General features: G+C 40.1%; 1 protein-coding gene across 6 annotated transcripts in view; it reads right to left on the bottom strand.

Moving 5' to 3' along the window:
- LOC115209756 (E3 ubiquitin-protein ligase UBR5) overlaps positions 1-14,513 on the bottom strand; it is a 111,804-nt gene that overhangs the window by 85,889 nt on the left and 11,402 nt on the right. For all 6 annotated transcript variants that reach the window (XM_036500835.1, XM_036500837.1, XM_036500838.1 and 3 more), the window contains exon 2: positions 897-1,023. In XM_036500835.1, the coding sequence (XP_036356728.1) occupies positions 897-1,023 (127 nt within the window). The remainder of the gene's footprint in view (positions 1-896; positions 1,024-14,513) is intronic.

Here is a 14,513-nt window from a genome sequence, read left to right as displayed (position 1 = left end):
AGATGAGGACAAATATCCGTCCAATGTAAATAATGTACATAATATAAAAAAAGTCTGTGTTTCTAAGGATTACACTTAATTTGATAGTCTTTGGTTTCTGTAGCGTTTGGAACTAGGTACCAGATCTTGAGACATTTTCAACTGCAACAGATTGGTGCTAGAGTTAGGCAAAGATTCAACTCACAAACCTTTTCTTTTAATAGAGTTATTCAGAAACATAAGTCTGCCATAAGTATTATTGCTTCATAAGTAAAACCCTTACAGTAAAAATGTTATAATATAAAGGTGTATATAGATTAGAAAATTACTATTTGTAAATCTCACAATGAGAGATATTCAGCAACAGTACTTTGGAGAAAAGATTATTTGCCAACATAACATGGCAGTCCTGGTTTGGATGAAAATATAAGGACACAGATCGTGTCGTATAGCCAGTTGGAGACAATGTCTCCTAGGGCTAAATTACAGTAACATTCATCCTAAATCAAGACTGCCGTGTTATGTTGGCAAATAATCTTTACTCCAGGTATATAGATGTTATGTAAACATACAAGATCACAGTATCATCATCATCATTTAACGTCCGCTTTCCATGCTGAGGTCTGGCGAACCAAACTCCAATCTGATCTGGCAGAATTTCTACAGCTTGATGCCCTTCCTAACGCCAACCACTCTGAGAGTGTAGTGGGTGCTTTTATGTGCCACCGGCACGAGGGCCAGTTTCGTAAAACTGGCAACAGCCACACCCAAATGGTGCTTTTTACGTGCCACTTGCACAGGAGCCAGTCCAGCAGCACTGGCGACAACCTCGCTCGAATGTTATATATAAAGGTATACAGATGTTATATATGCTACAAGTGTACAAACAGGATTGTATATTAAGTGTTGCCACTTACCTCCAGTAAAAGAGCTACATAATTGGGTCCCAAAACACACTGTGTTATAACTAAGTTTCGTAAAGATGACAGAGCAGGAGGACTTGTGAAGCCATATCGACTAATCTTTTCAGCAACTTCTTTTAATCTGGAATGAAAAAAATTTCATTTAATAAACATTGAAGATGAGTGAATTTCAGAATTAAAAAACATTTTCCAAACAACAACAACTGAGGCTCCTACACCTTACACATTAACCAACTACTTTTTGATCAGTCTCTTTTGCCAAAACGCTAAGTTACAGGGACATAAACACACCAACACCAGTTGTCAGGTGGCTGTGGGGGGGACAAACAAACACAAACACACATAATGTACTTTTAAAGTTTCCATCTACCGGATCCATTCACAAAGGATTGGTCGGCCCAAGCTACAGCAGAAGACACTTGCCCAAAATGCCATGGAATGGAATTGAACCCAGAACCATGTGGTTGGGAAACATCCTCCAAACAACACAGCCACACTGGCTCCTAATTTTTAAGCATGATTTAAAAAAAAAAAAAAAAAAAAAATTCTCAAAGAAAATATTCTCCAACCAATTTAAGATCAATATTGTATACATGCAGTGGAGAGACATCCTGATTAAACTGGTGTATAGCAAATAGAGAGAAAGATGTAAGTTTATGCACAGAAAATACATCAAGTGGTTTTTGTTCTCTTGAGATTTCAATGTGAGAAACTTTAAACATTTGTAACTTGAAACACAATCATCATCCAGTGTTTTAAATCCGGATTTTGTCCCCGTTAACAGGGGTGGCCAGATCTCTCTCAATGCCATAGCAACCGCCCTCACACCATCTCGCCTGGTTTTGGGCATCCTCCTTTTTCAAACCAATCCTCCCAATCTCCTTCTCCACTTAACCTGTCCCACCTTTTCCTCGGTCTACCTCACTTTCGCGCTCCATTTACCTGAAACGCAATCACCCTCCTCAGAACACGCTCTTCATCCCCCCTCAAAACGTGCCCACATCACCTCGCTCCATTCGCCCTTACCAACCGTTCCACCGATTCCACCAACCCCATCAAATCCTCAGTCCTCCTCTTATTTCTATATTGCCCACAAGGGGCTAAACATAGAGGGGGACAAACAAGGACAAACAAAGAGATTAAGTCGATTACACCGACCCTCCCCCAGTGCATAACTGGTACTTAATTTATCGATCCCGAAAGGATGAAAGGCAAAGTCAACCTCGGCGGAATTTGAACTCAGTACATAATGGCAAATGAAATATCAATAAGCATTTCGCCCAGCATGTTAACATTTCTGCCAGCTTGCCCCACACATTTCTCTCCCCATTGCTCTCCCAGTCATCATCCTCAAAATTACCATCTCTCTCTCCCTCAGACACCATGTCTCATTCCCATATAGCATTCCAGCTCTCACACAACTCTTATAGACCACCACCCCCTTTCATCTTTAATGAGAACCTGAATGTACTGAACAAATGGTATTCAAAATTTGTGTTCTTTAAGGGAATACAACAAAAAATCATAACTGCTTCATTGCCATTTATATTCCATACATTTAGTCTGGGAAACATTAGTGAATGCTAATTAAAACAAAATTGCTTTCCTTAGTTCCTTATACTCAGAGTTTGAAGGATGTGGAGCCTACTTCTTCCTGACTCAGCAATCATAACCAGGTTGCTTTATTTTAACTTTCTTACCAAGGCACAGACGTGGCCGAGTGGAAAGAAGTTTGGCATCTTTGTGGTTTCCATCACTGTTTACAATTCTGTTCCAATTGTTTAAAAATTTGGTAATTTAAGTTTTACTCTTTGACTTGTTTCAGTCATTTGACTGCGGCCATGCTAGAGCACCACCTTTAGTCAAGCAAATCGACCCCAGGACTTATTCTTTGTAAGCCCAGTACTTATTCTATCGGTCTCTTTTGCCAAACCGCTAAGTTACGGGGACGTAAACACACCAGCATTGGTTGTCAAGCAATGCTAGGGGGACAAACACAGACACACAAACACATACACACACATATATATAAATATACATATATACGACAGGCTTCTTTCAGTTTCTGTCTACCAAATCCACTCACAAGGCATTGGTCGGCCCGGGGCTATAGCAGAAGACACTTGCCCAAGATGCCACGCAGTGGGACTGAACCCGCAACCATGTAGTTGGTTAGCAAGCTACTTATCACAACAGCCACTCCTGCTTCCAAATGTTTTAATATTAACTTTGCTCGTGTATATTTTAATGCTTTGACTTATTTCTAGCAACTCCTGTTGGTTTGTTTGTTCGCAGCTTTTAGATATTTAATTTGCTCATGTGGCTAGTTTAATGTTTGGACATGCTGATGCCCCCCCCTACACCCCAGCCCAGATGATGAAAGAGGCAGTGAATGTGCTGTTTTCTGATTGGCCGAAAATTATGAAAATTATCAAACTTTGAACACCTGTAACATTATTTGCAAAACTTTTCTGGAATAAATGAATAACAAATTCAGATTCAACGTTAAAAATTATATATTTTTTTTTTTGTACTTGTTTCAGTCATTTGACTGCGGCCATGCTGGAGCACCGCCTTTAGAGTGGTGAAAGAGTACAGCAGGGATCACCACCATCCCCTGCCGGAGCCTCGTGGAGCTTTTAGGTGTTTTCGCTCAATAAACACACACAACGCCCAGTCTGGGAATCGAAACCGCGATCCTCCGACCGCAAGTCCGCTGCCCTAACCACTGGGCCATTGCGCCTCTTTATGATACATTAAAAAAATTTCTTAACGATAATTGTAAACAGTGACGAAAACCACAAAGACTCCAAAATTTGCTTCCCAACCACATGGTTCCAAGTTCAGTCCCACGGCATGGCACCTCGGGCAAGTGTCTTCTACTACAGACCTGGGACAACCAAAGCCTTGGGAATGGATTTGGTAGACTGAAACTGAAAGAAGCCTGTCATGTGTGTGTGGTCCTACCACCACTTGATAACAGGTGTTGGTATGTTTATGTCCCTGTAACTGAACAGTTCAGCAAGAGACAAATAGAATAAGTACCAGGCTCAGAAAAAAAATCACTGGGGTTGATTAATTCAACTAAAGTTCTTCAAGGCGATGCCCCAGCATGGCCACAGGTTAATGACTGAAACCAGTAAAAGCTAGTTATTTATTGCTTTATTGCCCACAGGGGGCTAAACATAGAGGGGACAAACAAAGGGATTAAGTCAATTACATCAACCCCAGTACATAACTGGTACTTAATTTATCGACCCCCGAAAAGATGAAAGGCAAAGTCGACCTCGGCGGAATTTGAACTCAGAATGTAACGGCAGCCGAAATACCGCTAAGCATTTCGCCCAACATGCTAACGATTCTGCGAGCTCGCCGTCCATATTAAAAGCTAATTATTGTTATAGGTTTCTTCCAATTCCTCAAATGTCGTAATTGATTTTTACATATTATCCATTGACTTCCTGAGAGCTTCTTTAAAAGCAATGCTGAATCATGCCCCTGATATGTCACTGGGAAGCACATTCAAATGGGATAGGCTGGCCTCTTGGAAATATTTACCCTACCTCTACTGAGAATGTTTTCTATACTAGACTTAAGTTTCATAAATTACAAAATAATCCACCCAACCCCACTTGAAACGTACCTGTTATAACTCTTTATCTCAATTTGAATGTACAGGAAGGTATTTAGAATGCCCAACCTTATTTCTGCAAAATGTGCAAAGCACTGATGCTGATCATAAATTTTTAAAAAAGCGTAGGAGTGAGGTAAATGCAGTAAAAATAGTGGGGTCAACAGAGCCCCATTTAAGTGGCCCTTCCGAAATTGAACCGCCTTACAATACCCCCTGGGAGTTCATGGTATGAAATTCATTGTCATTGCTCCAATTTGGGCATCAATGCTATGTATTTAGTTTAAAATGCAGTAAAAATAGGGGGTCAGTGAGGCTCCAATTAGGTGGCCCTTAAAAAAGACCCTCCTCCATTTCGAACATTCCCTGGGATTAGGGGAGTTGCTGGTTTGAGTTTGATTGTCTTTGCACTAACGATCTAGGAATTATCATCATTGTTTATCGTCTGTTTTCCCTGCTGGTATGGGTTGCACAGTTCGACCGGGGTCTGGGAAGTCAGGAGGCTGCACCAGGCTCCAGTCTGATTTGGCAGTGTTTCTACAGCTGGATGCTCTTCCTAACGCCAACCACTCCATGAGTGTAGTGGGTGCAATTTATGTGCCACCAGCACAGGGGCCAGAGGAGACTGGTAAACGGCCACGATCGGTTGGTGCTTTTACATGTCACCGACATGAAACGTAAAAACATAACGGACAGAGAAACATTACTTGAATTTGTAATAGGATGACATTTTGAGTCCCTCCTCAATTACTCGAATGATTTCAGTGTTTTCTCGTGATTTTAACTTTAATTTCTGTTTAGTCACACTTTCATAACTAAAATAATGCTTAATCAGTTTGCTCTGATTATCATAAGGAGTCACGCAAATGGCACCCATGTCGGTGTTACGTAAAAGCACCCACTACACTCTCGGAGTGGTTGGCGTTAGGAAGGGCATCCAGCCGTAGAAAACCATGCCGAATCAGACAGGAGCCTGGTGCAGCCTTCCAGTGTGCCAGCTCAGTCAAACTGTCCAAACCCAAGGATAACGGACACTAAATGATGATGATGTCTTCAATGTAAATTACTATGATTGAAAGGTTTCTCTGCTCTGAGCTTTCATAGCTCAACCGATTTCTGTATTTTTAGAGCAAGAGTAATTAACTTTGTGAAGGATAAGTGGTTAGGGCATTTGGCTCAAGACTGCATGGGTTAACACTCAGTGAACCATTGTGTCCTTGAGCAAGACACTTTATTTCATGTTGCTCCAGTCGACTCAGCTAGCAAAAATGAGTTGTACCTGTACAGTAACCCCTTGCCATATCGCGGTTCACCTATCGCACACTCAGTACATAGCGGATTTTTCTGGCTAATATATGTAGAGGGGCTCCGAAAGGGGTTTCAGGAAGTAGCATCCCTGCCTTCCTGAGCTAGTTTTCCACCACATTTCTTAAAAATTGTGGTAGAGGCCTTGGTCTAGAAACTGAGGTTGGGAATAAGCAAAGGCATGCTCCCCGTAGAAAATCCAGCTCCAAAAACACCTCGTGATAGCAAGGGAGAATAGGCACCAGCCAGCCTAAAGGTTGGGGTAGGCTGCACCAACCTAACTCAGTTGCTATGGCATTGAGGTAGATCCAGCCACCCCCGTTAACGGGGACAAAACCCAGATTTAAAACACTGGATGATGAATATATGTAAATTTATATCGCAGGTTTCTGCAGCCGATAGGTATTTATATTTTTTTAGATTTTAATTATTTCTGTGGGAGGTTTTGGAATGTAACACACGCAATAGTCGAGGGATTACTGTACTACAAAGGGCCAACCTTATCACATTCTAAGTCATTCTGAATCCCTCTGAAAACTGTTAAGGGTACACATGTCTGTGGAGTGCTCAACCACTTACACGATAATTATTTCATGAGCAAGATGTTCCGCTGATCAGATCAACTGGAACACTCAATGTCATAAGCAACGGAGTTCCAGTGATTGTGAGAAAGACAAACTATTTAAAGAAGAAACCAGACAATATTGGTAGTTATAATGTCACAAGATTACAAACAAAATACATAAAATGCTCTAAAACAAATTTTACAAATTCTGAGAGAATGAGAAGTTGTAACCATCTTGGAAGAATTATCAAATTTAATCCCTACAATACTAAATTCTCTAATGCCAACCATGTGATCTGCTTGTTGACTACAAAAGGTAATTATTTCTTCCATAGCAACAAAATATAAGATTATTATTATTATTCAGGTCACTGCCTGGAATCTTGGGGTTAGTAGACTGTGCTCTTACACCATATGCCTGTATTCTTTGAAAGACAGAAGTGGTAAACATTTAAGATTTTCCTTAAAACTACAAATTATATAAAGAATATGAAGTGGATCTACCTTAATAATAATATGCCTTGATGTAGTACCAGGCATTGGCTCTCATGGCTTCTGATCTTAACTGATTGGAAGTGTTATCATGTACATTGTTTTGTCTTTGTATAAAAGATGGGCTACAGCAAATATTCTGCTCAATACCACAGATTTGCTTGTCAGTTGTTTGACCTTAATCAGTTGAGCATGTCCCTTAGTGGCTGACGATATGTGCATCTCTGATCACGAACAGAAGTAGCAGGGAAGCATCATAGCCATGTGTTGAGAGGGATTCTTTGGGGTTTGAATAATTCACCTTTGGAAACATGAGTGGTTCGTTCAACATCCTTAAACAACCCTTATTCAGGGACCGTTTGAGCGGGATGGGTTACTCGACCTGAAGAAAATTCTAACTAGACCCCAACTGCAAGGTGATGCACAGTTTATCTTGATACGAGATCACCATGTCATGCACACATGGTTGTGATGCATGTGCCTAATGTACCCTTATCAGACGGGTAGTCATGATGGGTATACTGGGCTTCGTATATTTGTACCCCAGTGTCACTTTGATGGCATGCACTGCTCTCTCACATAATAATAATAATAATAATAATGGTTTCAAATTCTGGCACAAAGCCAGCAATTTCTGGAGACAAGTTGATTATATTGACCCCAGTGCTGACCTGGTCCTTATTTTATCAATTCCAAGAGGATGAAATTTGAGGTCGACCTCACCAGTATTTGAACTCAGAACGTAAAGATTGACAAAATGCTGCTAAGTACATTACCTGGTATTTTAACAATTCTGCTAGCTCACTACTTTGCCAATAATAATGATGATGATGATGATGATAAGAGCACTCATAGAGCACAAACCTCTGCCAAGGCAACACCAATGTCCTCCCAACGTTTAACCGGAGAGGATTTTTAAAATGAGAATATCTGAAATAAACTCAACTGCTCTCACAAATGGAAAGAAACAGGGAAAATAATCCAGAATCCTTGTCCGGTACCTGATTGATCCCAATGGTAGTCACAGAATGTGAAGGTGGGTGTGCGGGTCATGTTTGTAATACTGAGTGTGTGTGTGTGTCGTCTGCAGTGGGAACAGGGACAGTTTTCTCAATGAAGGCCTTCTTTTTAGTCTATCCACTGATATAGGGTCTTTATGACCATTAAGGTCTATAGTGAAAAATTTATCTGTGTGTGAAAGAAAACAGAAAGGACCTGTTAGTAGGGGGAGAACTCCTTTGACCCATCCGACCACTGCGAAAAAGATAACTCCTTCTAAATTAAGCTATCAGTGTATTTTGTAGTTGCCCTGTTGGCAAATCACAAAATCAAATTCATTTTTCAACTATTATACTCATGCTGTCAAAAATGAGAGTATTTTCAAAGAAATAATCTGAAACTGGTATTCAATTATTACATTCATATTAACATAAATTGCATGTATCTGGTACAGATGTTTTACAACAATGATGACAATGACATCAGAAATTGCCATGTTAGATTAAAGTTCATTAATTAAAAGTATATTTTGTCAATTAACCAATATTGCATGTTCTCCATACTCATAAATAGAATCTATCATTATGATATGCCCTATATATATAAAGCTGTTACAGTGAAACACACACACACACTATACAAATTTTATTCAATATATTGTTCCCTACATATATTTCCTTTGGTTAACATAAATGAGTCTCCATGTAAAATATATTACAATTTTCATATACAACCAGCAGTATCGCCCGGCGTTGCTCGGGTTTGTAAGGGAAATAACTATATAAGCAATTTTAGAGATGTAAAGTATAATAGCCATCTCAATATGGCTAACCACAAGGGGGGGGGTGTTACTGTAGCTTTTTACGTTCTGAGATTTAATAATAAATTTTTAGAGAGTTACTTCCCTTATATATGCCAAAAATGCATTAAAAATGGGAAAAATTGATGGTAAATTTTTTTTAAAATTGTAGACTCATCGTAGACGCGCGCTAATACCCAGAAGGGCTCGATATGAATCACGACTATAAGATAGTCGTTAAACTGCACCGCAAAATGTGGGAGTAGTTAGGAATCTAAATCGTAGGAGACAGACAGCACACAACCTTACTTTTATATATAAAGACTAGCAGTATCGCCCGGCGTTGCTCGGGTTTGTAAGGGAAATAACTATATAAGCATTTTTAGAGAATTACTTCCCTTATAGATGCCAATTCGGGCTTTCTTAGCCATTTCTGTTTTGGTGTCTTCAAGCCATGAAGTCGTTGTTCTAAAAGAACGCTGGTCTCCTTGACAACGCATTACAACGTTGATTTCCTTAAACTCCCTTCCCCACAGCTTCACGAGGGAGGGAAGAAGGGGGAGAAGCAAACACAGGTGCAGGTGTTTGAGCGTGGACGCCAACTCCGCCGCCATCGACACACGAAAAATTATGCATTAAAATGGAATAAAAAATGATGTTAAATTATTTTTAAAATTGTAGACTCATCATAGATGCACGCTAATAGCCAGACGGGCTCGATATTAATCACGACTATAAGATACCCGAATTTGGTTAAACTGCACCGCAAAATGTGGGAGGAGTTAGGAATCTAAATCGTAGGAGACAGACACACAACCTCACTTTTATATATAAAGATATACATATTTCCAATATACACAATAATACATTTCAAACATTGCAGTGTGTGTGTGTGTGTGTACATACACACTCACACTGCATATTACACAGTACTGAACGTAATTTAGACATTCCTTCCCTGAATGCATTTTTCAAGGGGAGAGGGCATAATTGGAATGATATATCATCTGTAGCGTTTACTAAATATAACTTACAGCTATTACAAAGTTTTGTTTTTGCTTTTTCAAGTAGACTGTTTCCCCATCAGATTTTCTAAGCCATCACTCGTTTCTACATTATTACTTCCGCCTTAGCGAAGGCGGAGGTATTGTTTTCAGTCACGTTTGTTTGTCCGTGTACAAGATATCTCAAGAACCACTGGATGGATTCAAATGAAATCTTCAAGGATGCTTGGTCTTGTGACTGGCACAAACTGATTAAATTTTGGGATCAATCTGGTACCCGACAAGGATTCTGGATTATTTTTCCTGTTTTTTTTTTGCTTAATTTTTTTAGAGTGATCGGGTTCGTTTTCAGTATTCTCGTTTGTGAGAGCACTCAAGTTTATTTCAGATTTTCTCATTTCAAAAATCATCTCTTGCCTATCGTTGAGAGGACTTTGGTGTTACCTTGATGGAGGCTGGCGCTCTCTCAGTGCTCTTGTTCCACATTATTCTCCTCATACACAGAGAGTTTATTGCAGAAGGTAGAGATAATAAATGGATGTTATGCATTTTTTTTTGTCTCTAAAAGGAACTGAACTCACTGCCCTCTTTGTTAGTCCAACCACTGAACTACATGATTAAAAAAGTAGGTAAACAATAAGTGAAATAATTTAGTAAGGCAGCAAAGAAATCCTACACATGCATACAAACTTCAGAGAAGATTCTGTGCCAAGCTATGAAGAACGAGAAAGAAAAAACTTCACCAGTAAGAGTCAACTTTTGAGACGCCCATAAATTCAAATCTCAGACCATAAGTTATTTTGAGATAACCCTTTCCAACAGATTTTATGCTGCTAAATTCCAATCCATTTCTGTCCATGAACATCTGACATATATTATTCTAACGCAATTATTTTAACTAATTTATCCATTACCCATCTCGCCTCTCGTGTATTCATCAACCATCGTGTATTCGCGCCTTCTTACTCCGGACAATCTTTATTTAAAAAAAAAAAAACCGCAGCCCCAAACTTCTGCTCTTACATTCATTCATTCATCTAACAGATAAGTTGAATGCTTATTTATTATTTCACTTCCCCATCAATCATACATGCTTTCTTATCTATCTAACTATTTTAAACTAATTTCTATATCTATCTAATTATTTTAACTAATTTATCCATTACCCATCTCGCCTCTCGTGTATTCATCAACCATCGTGTATTCGCGCCTTCTTACTCCGGACAATCTTTATTTAAAAAAAAAAAAACCGCAGCCCCAAACTTCTGCTCTTACATTCATTCATTCATCTAACAGATAAGTTGAATGCTTATTTATTATTCACTTCCCCATCAATCATACATGCTTCTTATCTATCTAACTATTTTAACTAATTTCTATATCTATCTAATTATTTTAACTAATTTATCCATTACCCATCTCGCCTCTCGTGTATTCATCAACCATCGTGTATTCGCGGTGCACCCGCCCTGCCCACCCCCACCACCAATACTGGATATCTCTATATTTTGCTCCATCCATCCCGGATGTCGCTTCTCCCACCACCATAATAGGTGTCTACTCTTCGAACCCCCCTCTTCAATACGCTATTTCACCATGCATTACCCCTCTCTTGATATCCTACGTTCTACTTGCCTAGAACCTGTCATCATTTCTCTGAACCACCCCTCCCCACTGGTGCTCCCCTATATTTCTGCACCCCCCCCACATAAAAAAAGCACCATCCGAACGTGGCCGAGCCAGACCCCTCTGGCACCTGTGCAGGTGGCACGTAAAAAACACCCACTACACTCGCGGAGTGGTTGGCGTTAGGAAGGGCATCCAGCTGTAGAAACTCTGCCAGACTAGACTGGAGCAGTCCCTTGCTCCCCAGACCCCGGTCGAAACCGTCCAACCCGTGCTAGCGCGGAAAACGGACGTTAAACGATGATGATGATGATGATGATGATGATGATGATGATGATGAATAAATGCCAAATATTACTCATAAGGTTTTCTAATTACTGTTGTGGTAAATGTACCACAACAGTAATTGGCGGAGGTACAAAAAAAAACTATTGCTTCAACTATTCCAGTATTATCACAAACAATGATTGGGTCTGACTATCAAATAAATAAAATTATACAAAAGTCTTAATAAAGAATTAGGATTAAAAGTAAATTCTAAGAAGATTTGTAAGAATATCTCAACGAAAGTAACCAAACTTTCATGACACTAAAACCTTAGATTCTTCAGAGAAGGTATTTCCTGATGTTGTTGATAATGCACAATTAGAGATAGTGTTACACATTTAATTAATCATATAAATTAAAATAATGTTATTCTCCAATAAAATGGCCAGCTGTTACAAAGGTAAGAGCAATATGCTAATTACAGGAAGTAATTATGTTACACTTAATGTTTATCACTCATACAATAAAATGCACACTTAAAATATCAGTGTATATATAACATTCAGAGTGAATAAATAAATATTCTATAGACATGTGTATGTGGTAAGAAGCTTGCTTTCCAGACACATGGTTCCAGGTTCAGTTCCACTGTGTAGCACCTGGGGCAAGTGCCTGCTACTGTAACCTCAGGTTGATGAAAGCCTTATTAGGAGATTTGGTAGATGGAAACTGAAAGAAGCCTATCATCATCATCATCATCATCATCGTTTAACGTCCGTTTTCTGCGAAGTCAGAGGGCTGCACCAGGCTCCAGTCTGATCTGGCAGTGTTTCTACAGCTGGATGCCCTTCCTAACGCCACGATCGGATGGTGCTTTTTACGTGCCACCGGCACGGAGGCCAGTCAGGCGGCGCTGGCTATGGCCACGTTCGGATGGTTCTCTTACGTGCCACCGGCACTGGTATCACAGCTACAAATTCCATTGATGTTGATAGATCACGGTTTTGATTTTGATCTTCACTTGCCTCAACAGGTCTTCACAAGTGGAGTTTTGAGTCCCAAGAAGGAAAGGAATGCATAAGTGGGCTGGCTACATCCCAGGTGTAGGCCACGGGATTATGGCCTCACTTGTCCTGCCGGGTCTTCTCACGCACAGCATGCTTCCATAGGTCTCGGTCTCTAGTCATTTCATATATATATATATATAGGAGACCTATTGAGTCAAGTACGTCAACACCAACATCAAAATAAAAATCAAATGGAAATTGTAGTTAAGACACCAGTGCCAGTGACACGTAAAAAGCACCGTCCGAACGTGGCAGATGCCAGCGTCGCCTGACTGGCGTCCGTGTCGGTGACATGTAAAAGCACCAACCAATCGTAGCCGTTTGACAGCCTGCTCTGGCCCCTGTGCCGGTGGCACATAAAAAGCACCCACTACACTCACAGAGTGGTTGGCGTTAGGAAGAGCATTTAGCTGTAGAAACACTGCCAGATTAGACTGGAACCTGGTGCAGCCTCCATGGCTTACCAGACCCCAGTCAAACCGTCCAACCCATGCCAGCATGGAAGGCGGACGTTAAATGATGATGATATATATATAGTGTTTGTCCCACTACCACTTGAGAGCCCATGTTGGAGTGTTTCCATACCAATAACTTAGTCGTTCAACAAAAGAGTGATAGAATAAGTATCTGGCTTAAAAAAAAAAAAAAAACGAAAAAAAAGTACTGGTGTCGATTTGTTCAACTAAAATTCTTTTCAAGCAGTGTCCCAACATGGCCGTAGACTAAAGACTGAAACAAGTAAAAAAACTACACATTGTTATTATCAATCATCCTGTCATAAGACATAGCAGTGAATGATGAAATCAGTCGAGCATCAAAGCGAAACATAATAGATTATTTGGTCAGGTCATAATTGCATTCCTAGTTTTATCCTGCCCAGTTAGGCTTTACCATTAATCCCTCCGACACCAACAGAATATGCACTGAACTGGAAGAACTGGGGCTGATCAACTAAAATTAATAAAAGAATACTATTTTGGTTGAGGTAGCAGCAGGAGAAATACTAATTGAGAAATGGAATTTATATTTAAGATAGGCGGTGAGCTGGCAGAAACATTAGCACGCCGGCGAAATACTTTCTGGTATTTCGTCTGCCGCTCTGTGTTCTGAGTTCAAATTCCGCCGAGGTCGACTTTGCCTTTCATCCTTTTGGGGTTGATAAATTAAGTACTAGTTACATACTGGGGGTCAATGTAATCGACTTAATCCGTTTGTCTGTCCTTGTTTGTCCCCTCTATGTGGGTAATAAAAAAAAAAAAAGAAATAGATTTTAGATTGGCCGATGCCAGCGCCGCCTTGGCTGGCTTCCGTGCCGGTGGCATGTTAAAAGCACCAACTGATCGTGGCCAATGCCAGACCCCCCCCCCTTGCACCTGTGCAGGTGGCACGTAAAAAGCACCCACTACACTCGCGGAGTGGTTGGCGTTAGGAAGGGCATCCAGCTGTAGAAACACTGCCAGATCAGACTGGAGCCTGGTGCAGCCTCCTGGCTTCCCAGATCCCGGTCGAACCTTCCAACCCATGCTAGCATGGAAAACGGACGTTAAACAATGATGATGATTGTACTCAATTTGTAGAATAGGAAATGAAACGGTTTGAAATGGCTTTACACATCTGTTGTAGAATAAAATAAGGATAGAAATAATTAGGAGTTATTTTCAGGTAAGTGTTCTCATTCTGCTTTTATTCATTCTTAACAGCCTTGAGATAGGAATCTAGATAAAAAGCTCAAGTAACTTTCTTTTTAAGACACAATTATAACTTAAGGAGGTTGCAATTAACACAGCCTAAAACGCAGGAAGGATAAGCATTAAGAAACACAGGCATCTTTGAAATGGTTGCTCTAAAACAGGGGT

The sequence above is a fragment of the Octopus sinensis genome, linkage group LG3 (genome assembly GCF_006345805.1).
Source record: "Octopus sinensis linkage group LG3, ASM634580v1, whole genome shotgun sequence".
NCBI classification, from domain to species: Eukaryota; Metazoa; Mollusca; class Cephalopoda; order Octopoda; family Octopodidae; genus Octopus; species Octopus sinensis.
Note: the sequence above shows the minus strand (reverse complement) of the source record. Positions and strands in the feature narration are given on the sequence as shown.